This window comes from Pogoniulus pusillus, chromosome 10, assembly GCF_015220805.1.
Source record: "Pogoniulus pusillus isolate bPogPus1 chromosome 10, bPogPus1.pri, whole genome shotgun sequence".
Taxonomy (NCBI): Eukaryota; Metazoa; Chordata; class Aves; order Piciformes; family Lybiidae; genus Pogoniulus; species Pogoniulus pusillus.
In genome coordinates, this window is record NC_087273.1 from 21694451 (window position 1) to 21705828 (window position 11378).

An 11378-nucleotide genomic window follows, 5' to 3' on the forward strand; every position below is an offset into this window, starting at 1 on the left:
CCAGGGCAATTAAAAAGGAATTTAAGGCCCTGGGGAAATTGATAGATGGGGCGGGAGTGCAGGTGGTGTTCTGCTCAGTTCCCTCTGTGGCAAGGGAGTTCACAGAGAGGAACAGCAGAACCTATGATATCAACAAATGGCTCAAGGGATGGTGCGAGCGGCGGCATTTTGGGTTCTTTGACCACGAGGGAACTTTTACTGCGCCAGACCCGCGTGATTGTGATGGGGTGCAATTGTCTAGATGGGGAAGGAGAGTCCTGGCACTGGAGTTGGCAGGGCTCATTAAGCAGGCTTTAAACTAGGCATGAAGGGAGTGGATGAGGAAATTACTCTCTCTGAGAAGGAGACAGTAGGAAGGAAACTAGGGACAATTGAGGAATCGAGAGCCCAGCTGAAGTGCATCTACACCAATGCACACAGCTTGGGTAACAAGCAGGAGGAATTGGAAGTCCTGGTCCACTAGGGTGACTATGATATAGTTGCCATTTCAGAAACTTGGTGGCATGACAGGCACGATTGGAGTGCTTTAATGGGGGGATATAACCTTTTCAGGAGAGATAGGCAAGGGAGAAGAGGAGGAGGGGTGGCCCTGTATATTAGGGAGTCACTCCTTGCCACTGAGCTTGAGGTGAGGGACGAAGGGGTTGAGAGCCTGTGGTTTAAAATCAGAGGGAGGACTAATAAATCTGACATCCTGGTTGGAGTCTGTTATAGACCACCCAACCAGGATGAGGAAACAGATGAGATATTTTACAAACAATTGCAGGCTGTCTCAAGATCATCAGATCTTGTCCTTGTGGGTGACTTTAATCTGCCAGATACCTGCTGGGAACTTAATTCAGCAGAGAGGAGGCAGTCCAGGAGATTTCTAGAGTGCATGGAGGACAGCCTCATGACCCAGCTGTTAAGCGAGCCTACTAGGGGTCAAGCTCAGCTTGACCTGCTGCTCCCCAACAGAGAAGGGTGGGTAGGTGATGTGACAGTGGGCGGCTGCCAGGGGTGTAGTGATGACGAGTTAGTGGAGTTTTCAATATGCAGGGAGGTAGGGAGGCACTGCAACAAAACCCACACCTTGGACTTTCGGAGGGCAAACTTCAATTTTCTTAAGAAACTTATTTCCAAAGTCCCCCTGGGCAGCAGTCCTTGAGAACAAAGGGGTCCAGGATGGTTGGACCTACTTTAAACAGGAGCTCTTGAAGGCACAGGAGCTGGCAGTTCCATGTGCCGAAAGATGAGCCGGCAGGGAAGGCGACCAGCCTGGATGAGTAAACAGCTCCTGAAGGAATTGGGGGAAAAAAAGAGGGTGTATTGCCTTTGGAAGGAGGGGAAGGCTTCTCCTGACGTGTTTAAGGAGGTAGCCAGACTATGCAGGAGAAAAATTAGAGAGGCTAAGGCCCAGCTAGAACTTAGGCTGGCCACTTCCGTGAAAGATAATAAAAAGCACTTTTATAAATTTATCAACGCTAAAAGGAAGGGCAAGAAGAGCCTCCACTCCTTACTGGACTGGAGGGGAACACTATAACTGATGACGAAGAAAAGGCTGAGGTCCTGAATGCCTTCTTCGTCTCAGTTTTTAACTGCAAGGAGGGAGGAGGAGGCAAGTGGCCTCTTGAACTGGGGGATGGGATCGGGGAGCGGTGTGTTCCCCTGGAAATTCACGAGGAATTAGTTCAGGACCTGCTGAGTCACCTGGACACCCACAAGTCCATGGGACCAGATGGGATCCATCCCAGGGTGCTGAGAGAGCTGGCAGCTGAGCTGGCCAAGCCGCTCTCCATCATTTTCCAGCAGTCCTGGCTCACCGGAGAGGTCCCAGGAGATTGGAAAATGGCCAACGTGGTCCCCATTCACAAGAAGGGTCGGATGGAGGAACCCTGGAACTATAGACCCCTCAGTCTGACCTCAGTGCCTGGGAAACTGATGGAGAAGGTTATCTTGGGGGTGATAAGAGCGCACCTGAGGGATGGCAAAGGGCTCAGGTCTAGCCAGCATGGGTTTAGGAAGGGCAGATCCTGCCTTTCTAACCTGATCTCCTTCTACGATCAGGTGACCCACTTGGTGGATGTGGGGAGGCCTGTGGATGTGGTCTATCTGGACTTCAGCAAGGCCTTTGACACTGTCCCCCACAGCAAACTGCTGGCTAAGCTGTCAGCCCATGGCTTGGATGGCAACACTCTGTGCTGGGTTAGGAACTGGCTGGAGGGCCGGACCCAGAGAGTGGTGGTGAATGGTGCCACATCCAGCTGGCGGCCGGTCACTAGCGGCGTCCCTCAGGGATCAGTGCTGGGCCCCAGCCTCTTTAACATCTTCATAGATGATCTGGATGAGGGCACGGAGTCAGTCATCAGCAAGTTTGCAGATGACACCAAGCTGGGGGCAGATGTGACTGAGTTGGAGGGCAGAAGGGCTCTGCAGCGGGACCTTGACCGCCTGGACAGATGGGCAGAGTTCAATGGGATGGCATTCAATAGTTCCAAGTGCAGGGTGCTGCACTTTGGCCACAACAACCCCATGCAGAGCTACAGGCTGGGGTCGGAGTGGCTGGAGAGCAGCCAGACAGAGAGGGATCTGGGGGTGCTGACTGATACCCGCCTGAACATGAGCCAGCAGTGTGCCCAGGTGGCCAAGAGAGCCAATGGCATCCTGGCCTCCATCAAGAATGGTGTGGTCAGCAGGAGCAGGGAGGTCATTCTGCCCCTGTACTCTGCACTGGTTAGACCACACCTTGAGTACTGTGTTCAGTTCTGGGCCCCCCCAGTTTAGGAAGGACATTGAGATGCTTGAGCATGTCCAGAGAGGGGCGACGAGGCTGGTAAGAGGCCTCGAGCACAAGCCCTACGAGGAGAGGCTGAGGGAGCTGGGATTATTTAGTCTGGAGAAGAGGAGGCTCAGGGGAGACCTTATTGCTGTCTACAACTACCTGAGGGGAGGTTGTGGCCAGGAGGAGGTTGCTCTCTTCTCTCAGGTGGCCAGCACCAGAACAAGAGAACACAGCCTCAGGCTGCGCCAGGGGAAATTTAGGCTCGAGGTGAGGAGAAAGTTCTTCTCTGCGAGAGTCATTGGACACTGGAATGGGCTGTCCGGGGAGGTGGTGGAGTCGCCATCCCTGGGGCTGTTCAAGGCAAGGTTGGACGTGGCACTTGGTGCCACATGGTCTAGCCTTGAGCTCTGTGGTAAAGGCTTGGACTTGATCTGTGAGGTCTCTTCCAACCCTGATGATACTGTGATACTGTGACTCCAGCAAAGCCTTTGACACTGTCTGCCACAACAAGCTCCTAGCCAAGCTGGCAGCGCATGGTTTGGACAGATTCGCTCTGTGCTGGATCAAGAACTGGCTGGATGGCCAAGCCCAGAGAGTGGTGGTGAACGGTGCCACATCCAGTTGGCAGCCAGTCACTAGGGGTGTTCCTCAAGGATCAGTGCTGGGACCAGTCCTGTTCAATATCTTTATTGATGACCTGGACGAGGGCATTGAGTCCAGCATCAGTAAGTTTGCAGATGACACCAATCTAGGAGCAGGTGTTGATCTGTTGGAAGGTAGGAGAGCCCTGCAGAGGGACCTGGACAGGCTGGATGGGTGGGCAGAGGCCAATGGGATGAGATTTAACAAGGCCAAGTGCAGGGTTCTACAAGCAGCGCTATAGGCTGGGGACTGAGTGGCTGGAGAGCAGCCAGGAGGAAAGGCACCTGGGGGGTACTGATGGATAGTAAGCTGAAGATGAGCCAGCAGTGTGCCCAGGTGGCCAAGAGAGCCAATGGCATCCTGGCCTGCATCAGGAACAGTGTGGCCAGTAGGACAAGGGAGGTTATTCTTCCCCTGTACTCAGCACTGGTCAGGCCACACCTTGAGTACTGTGTCCAGTTCTGGGCCCCTCAATTCAATAGCAATGTTGAGGTGCTGGAACATGTCCAGAGAAGGGCAACAAAACTGGTGAGGGGCCTGGAACACAAATCCTATGAGGAGAGGTTGAGGGAGCTGGGGTTGTTTAGCCTGGAGAAGAGGAGGCTCAGGGGTGATCTTATTACTGTCTACAACTACCTGAAGGGGCATTGTAGCCAGGTGGGGGTGGCCTCTTCTCCCAGGTAACCAGCAATAGAACAAGGGGACACAGTCTCAAGTTGTGCCAGGGTAGGTATAGGCTGGATGTTAGGGGGAAGTTCTTCACAGAGAGAGTGATTTCCCATTGGAATGGGCTGCCCAGGGAGGTGGTGGAGTCACCATCCCTGGAGGTCTTCAAGAAAAGACTGGATGAGGCACTTAGTGCCATGGTCTAGTTGATTGGATAGAGCTGGGTGCTAGGTTGGACTGGATGATCTTGGAGGTCTCTTCCAACCTGGTTGATTCTATGATTCTGAAAAAAACAAAACCTGTGGTTTTGATGTTTAGTCAGTACCTGGCCATATGATTTATACCAAATAATAAAAGGATTATTATAAACAGCAGAAATAGTACTTATGAGCTTTTTTCAGGGGTGGGGGTTTTATGCTAGACGAGTTAGAAACCTGCAAGCCTGCTCTAAGAAGAAAGAAACAAAAAACTAATCCCTATCCAAGACACTGAAAAAAAAGTATTTACATGCAACTCAAAAATCAGAACTGTGTTTTTCTCATTTATAGTTATTCTGACATTATAGTCAAATTTGCTAGAAGAGAAATTGCCCCAGCAGGTAAACTTGACAAAATACAGGTGCTTTTTTTGCTTCCACAGGTCATACTCATGCACTGTGGAAGCCAAGCAGCTTGGAGCCTGTGACACAAAATGTCTGCAAACCAGCATGCTGGAAAATTTCAGTCTACAAGGGTTACTAGGGGCTGCTGACATCAGGTGCTAACACAAGTGGAGATTTCCCTGCTAGATGTCTTAGAGCTCCCCTGACAGGCACCAGACTGGCCAAAACAGATAACATCTACTTTGATAATATTTCAATGCAACAGCCATGGAAAATTGTGCTTCCAGACTTCCCAGCACTGTAATAAGGAAGGGGTTGACTGGGTTCTCAAATTCCATGCCAATCACTAGAACAAAGTGAGTTGTACTTAGTAGAGTCAGAGATATAAAACTACACTGGCACACACATATGAGGAAACTGTTCTGGCCCTGACCAGTAACTTCTAATTAATCAAAGAAAGACTGACCATGGGAGAAAGATTTTGCCATCCCTGCAACGATATTCACTTCAGAGAATTTTACCAATTGTATCAGATTTAACTTACTATGACAAACTTCAGAGTCAACAGAGAACAGATGCAGAATCAAATCCACCTGCTGGGATCTAAAAAAAAATATTTCCTGAAGTAAAATGAGTAAGTGAACCCTGCTTAAAAAAAAAAAAAAAAAAAAAATTCCTAAATGTTCCTAGTTTGAACTTCTGCCACAAAGCAGAATTTCCTGTATCTTTGATACGGTACTGGATGGAAGCATGTTTCCTACAAAACTAGAACAGCAAGTGAGTCAAAGATTAATCTTCAGAAGATATTCTAACTGCAAGGATATGTGTGCTAAGAATGCCATAGTGTATAGAAGTCTAAGGGTACAGTTAATTCACTATGGGACAAATTCCCCTCCTTTTCAAGAGAAACTGATACAGAGACACATTCCACTTCCATATTATATATAACTGAAGTTCATATGTCCTCTATATTAGATGTCTGCAAATAACCCACGGAGAAGGCTGGAGTCTGGAATTCAACTGGAATTGAGCTTTAAGGCCAAGAAGCTCACCACGTTTCTTGACCAAGCTTCTTCAAAGATTTTGCAGGGACTGCAAAGTACAAAGGGAAAGAAAGTGAGACAGTAGAAAAAAGCTGTTCATAGACTAGCCTCATTTCTCAAGTCCAGTGTTTTGCAGTCATCTAGCAATTGATTGCATGGAGAAGGTATCTAGGACTCCTAAATCCTAAATTGCAGGTGTGACTTACAAAACCACAGACAGAAAGACAGTTGTTTCCATATATTCATTCATCAACAAGATAAATGGCCCTCTGTAAAGGGTTAACCCTCCTGGGAGGTGGATCTTGAACCTGACCCCAAGTGTAGTGGTTAGCCCACTCCCACTTCCTGTCTAGGCCACTATAAAAACAGAGGAACTTCTCATTTCTCTCTCAACTGCCTGCCTGTTTGCTACTGTTTTGTTGCTGCTGCTCCTGTCTTACCACGTGGTTATCCTTCCACTTGGTGGACAGATCCTGAAAATCTGCCTCCATCCATTGCCATCAATATCATTGTATATTTTTTTTTCTATCTTATTTTTCTTCCCTTCACTTCTGTGTAATTTCCCTACCTTACCTGCCTTCTATTTATTGTTAAAGTTTTTTTTTTTGTTTAACTTCCAAATCTAAGTGAGACTATTTATTTGGGTGTGATTTACCTTTTCCTCTACATCTAATTCCTTTCTTTCCAAAAGGGGGAGAGAGGGGAAGGCATCCTATAATTGTATTGGTTCTGTTAACTATATTTTGAGTGTCTGGGAAATTTAAACTAGAACTGAGATATCTCTCAGACTCAAAGACACAAGCAGAAGAAAGCTCTAATATACTGGTGCCCAGATACAATTTACTATGTTACTGTCACATGCAGTTGCTGTATCTGAAGAACATTTTTTCATGGAACCGAAAAGAATTTCTATCTCTGTATCAAAGTCTAGTAGATACCATAAGAATACCTTTAGAGAACATCAGATTGGTATCCCCAAAATCTATAATTGTTGTCATATAAATTCAAACAACGGGCATCCTCTCATTTCTCTGGTACAGATGAGGGAATCAGAAAGGAAGACAACCATTCATGTTCTTCCTTTTTGTAAGCAGCACAGCCATGCAGGAGAGATGAAGTTCCAAAGAGGAATAAATACATTGTACATCTTTTCAGCCCAAAGCAGAATTGCGAGGATCCGAGGAAGACATCTGCAGTTCACAAGATGAAAATTACCTTACATGCACTACGCTGTTCAGATACTGGACTCACACTTAAAACAAGCCCTGCTTGCTTGTCTCTTTAATGCTTTTAATAAATTATTTATAGATCACATTATTCACACAAAAATACTGCTTGCGAAGTGGAAAATTTACTTATGTTATTTGAGTTGCCCTACATCAAAATAAGTCAAAAATCAGAAATTTAGATTATTTTAATAGGCTGCAATAAAGAAACTGCAAGAAATGAAATTACCATTAGTTTTATCACACTATCTACAAATAAAAATAGTTGTAATCTTTGTCAAGATAACATATGGAAGGAATAGCACTAGATTCAGACCCTAAAGAAAAACAGTAAGAGCAGACTGACTTGTAATATCCAAAACCCTTGTTCATCCAACAAGCAAATTGTATGGTTGCAAACAGCCCTGCAATACAACATGTCAATCAAACGGCTTTAAAATGCTTAACTGAAGTTAAAGGAGTTGTTATTTGCTGATCCTGATCAAAGCTTCTCAGCAGCATGGATAAAATGAAGCTATTCTGCTACAGCTCTGAGATCATAACAATCAGGTAACAACAAAATTCAAGACACTGAAACAGCAACACACTGTGAAGAGTACATATGAAGCCAGGCTGTATTGAGGTTAATTATAGCAGGAAGCCTCTCAGAATCTTTCTAATACACAGCCTCAGAAAGAGGCATAGGCAGCTTGCCTGGAAAGCTACAGAAACTGGTTTGCTTAACACCATGCTCAGTTTCATATGGACACAAAATGCTTCCAAGGAACTCAAGTCATAAGAGTTCTAGAACCCACTAGCTTTTGCCCAGTTAAAATCTTATATCACTTCAATGATCACAAGTGTCATATCAGAAACACTGGTCCAAACAAAATTATCAGACATTGCTAAACAAAAGTGCACTGAGCATGAAGAGACATTCAGCAGTGCATTACAACCACAGTTATGAGATTAAATCAGTGCATTTTTCTTTAGTACTCCTATATTTACCCAGTGTAGCTTAGTCAAACAAGTTTAAATAAAGAACCAGACCTAGCCAAGTTGTTTAGTGTAGCAATATCACCGATATGTTAAAAATAAAACAAGTAAGCCAATGCAAAGGGAAGTCTTATGCTTATCAAGAAAGTATATACCTGTTAATGAAAACTTCCCATCGAGGCATGCCTACATTCTTCCACAATTCAGCTGAATGTAAACATGGATCCATGTTGCCTCTTTCAATAAAAATTATACTTCCAGGGGCAAAACAACCAGAAAAATATCTCCCATTACATTTTCCACTTTAGAAAACACTTCAGAATAGAAAGTCAAGAAAATTTCCTCTGTTTACCTTCAATAGACAAAACATATTCTTCAGTTCATCCTAGTCACAGTAGAAATAACTCAAAATCTTCATTGAGGAAACCTATTATTACTTTTTTGGTTCTGGTATGCACCTCCAAAGTTGTGTTTTAAGTATCAGTATACACTGGCTTCATCAAAGGAATAAAGCATAAATTCAAAGAACATATGCTATATAGAATCAGAAGCCTGGGTGAATTTGTTGTGTTTGTTTTGTTTTTTGTTGGCTTTTTTTGGGTGTTGTTGCTGTTGTTTTGGGGTTTTTTTTTTACAGATTCTCTTTCTTACCCACTTAAGCTTAGTTTTAGGTGGTTTTCCAGTTTTACCTCCAACCTATATGTCCATTAAACTGTGTGCAATTTTCCACCCTATAGAGGTAGGCTGTTTTGCTTATTTAAATAAAGAGCAGCTTTAAAAAGTGCTTGACACTAAGAAATTAGTGTGCCAATCACCTAACAGTATCTTAACACAAGCACAACTTACTGATCTCCTGTGGTTTCACATATCCCTTTACTTCACATACATAGTACTCCTCATTTTCAACTGTGACTAACAAAGTGACTAACGAAGTACCAGAGGTTTTAACTAGTCTACCTACTGAAGACAACATGGGGAAAGGTCTCCCAGAAATGTTATTCTCATAAGTAAATTTTTAAGTTACATAGCTTTACTTTTTAACCTCCAAACTGAGTCTATACCATTTGATACTTTAAGAAGACAAAAAAATCAAAATCAGTACATTAAGAAGTAAGCCCTAAGACGCTTCTCCCTCCTAAGTCACTTGCAGAGCTGAACTGCAACATATCCTAAAGCTTAACTGAGCTGACGTTTGCCCCAGGACCTCAATTGAATTACCTCTTACTTAACAGCACCTCAAAAATCTGGCATGACTAAAACTACAGGACACGAAATACTGACAAAGAAAATGTCTGCCTTCTGCGGTGCTTTTTTACACAGAACACCTCTTCACGCCATGGGTTATAAATAGGGAGTTTTTTTTTAAAGCGACTTTATACGCAGTTTTTTAACCAAAGCTTGGTTTGCCCTACACCACCACCGTGTCGGTAGTGCTAATGCTTTATCCCGGCACCTGAGCACTCAACGTGCTGTTTCTGCGTCCTTTAACGAAGGGGGAGGGAGGGGGAAGGCGAAGAGAGAAAGAAAGAAGAAAACCAAAGTAGATATTGTCGACTTCAGACAGGTGCCTCACAATTTTAAACGCCCGCAAACATTCCCCCTCGATGCAACAAGTGAGACAACAGCTGCCCCTCGTGCAGGTGGAGGCTGGTAAGAGACGAGGACCATAGCCCAGCTCACAGCGCCCACTGTGTACCGTGCACCTTCAATGCGGGAAATGAGAAACTGCCGCCCTCAAGCGGGGGAAGCTGGCCATCCCCGACACCCTTTCACGCCCAAGGCGGACTCCTACTCACCCACTGGCTGCTGAAGTAGTCCAGCCCTGGCAGATCAGACCGGCGGCTTGGGCCAGCAGTACCTGCACGCCTAGGGAGCTGCCCAGGCAGTAGAGTCCGTAGAGCAGCGGCCCCTCCAGCACCTAGGAGCAGCAGGAGCCGCCGCCGACGCAACACCTGCTCGCCCCAGGGCTTCCACCCCGTAGTTGGCCAAAGCAGGATAGGGAGGAGGAGGGCAGCCAGCAGGACGGGAGTACGAGAGCGCTGCAGGCGGCCGAGCCAGCGGCGGCCCACTGCCGTCAAGGAGCTCTTGGAAGGGGTGCAGGAAGGTGCCGCAGAGCACAGCCCCACAGCAGCGGGCCGAAGAAAGGCCTCCAGAATGAAGTAAACCAGGACGGCGTGCCCCCCCCCGCACAGCACAGCCCCCGCGAACAGCAGCGCCCCAGTGTTGTAGAAGGCCTGCTTAATCGGCTTCTCCAGTCGCGGCGACAGCGACACTCCCGCCCGCCCGCCAGGACCGCCCCAGTAGCAGCCCGCGGTATGGCCTCCGCACTCTCCACCACCGCCGGCACTCGCGCTGGGGGAGCCCGCCCGACCGCCGATTTCTCTGCCCAGCGAGTCCGAAAGGGCCCGCGACCGAAGCTGCGGAGGACTGTCCCGCTATCAGCATGGCGCCCAGCCCTTCCCGTGCTCAGCGCCCGAAGACGGCCCCGCCCGCCGCTGCGAAGGGAAGACGTGCAGTCGCTGCTGCTTGCTGCCGCCGCCCGCAACAAACGATGGCGCGGAAAAGTTGCTGCGACCGCCGAGAGCTGTACGGCACGCCACTCCAGGCTCAGGCGTGCGCTCAGCCCAGCGAGGAAGGGAAATTGGCCGGCGGCCAAAGGTGATGGGAAATGTAGTTCTGCCCCGGAAGAGCTGGCGGCCCGCTCTCCTCTCCCTGCTAGCGGCAAAGCCTGACGGACCGGCAAGGGCGTGAGCGGGAGGACCTTAATCCTTTCCGTTCGGTTTCAATTACCGCCGAGTGCAGTTAGAGAAGCCTCCTCAGCCAGCGCCCCCTCTCTATTTTTGGCTGAAGCTTGGCAAAAGCCCCAGCAGCTTCCTTCACCTCCTCACCGCCCATGTCAGCGGCACAGTCCAGTCAGAGCTGTTGAACGCTTTCCTGCGCCTATGTTGTGCTTTAGTCTCTGGAAGCAGAAAATAATCGGGAATTTGCAGTGTCATTACAAGGTGGAGAGCAGGACTGGTTAACCAAGCAGGGAGAGTTTTGTCTGAGCGTGCTCTGACGTAAAAATGGAATTAGGCCCACTGAAAAAAGTAGTTGTTTGTCTGTTTTTTTAGATCTGATGTTTCTTGATAATATGTTGATCAAATGTGTTTTTGCAAATAATCTGGAGGACTTTATTTTCTGCATCTGACATACACCGGATGGTGACAGCTAGCATTTTATAGGTGGGCTAAATGCCTCTATAATAATAGACTTGGTCTGAGCATATTTTGGACTGACTCACTGTGCTATTCAGTTTTCCTATAACAGAATCTTTCACCAGGTGCTAAAGCTGTTAGCAACACTGTTGTAAAAATTCTCATATCTTCTTCCTTCTGCTGAGTAACGTTCACAGCATATCCTCTTTGATGTGACAGCTCCTGACATGTATTCTTCTAAAAGTGTAAAAATTTATATCTGTGGGA

General features: G+C 47.0%; 1 protein-coding gene across 1 annotated transcript in view; it reads right to left on the minus strand.

Moving 5' to 3' along the window:
- The window catches only part of TMEM245 (transmembrane protein 245), a 186228-nt gene extending 175419 nt beyond the window's left edge, over positions 1-10809 (minus strand). The window contains 7 exon segments of the mRNA XM_064150356.1: positions 9711-9739; positions 9742-9823; positions 9825-10001; positions 10003-10044; positions 10047-10331; positions 10425-10642; positions 10803-10809. Coding sequence (XP_064006426.1) covers positions 9711-9739; positions 9742-9823; positions 9825-10001; positions 10003-10044; positions 10047-10331; positions 10425-10642; positions 10803-10809 — 840 coding nt within the window.
- Between the last annotated feature and the right edge of the window lie 569 nt (positions 10810-11378).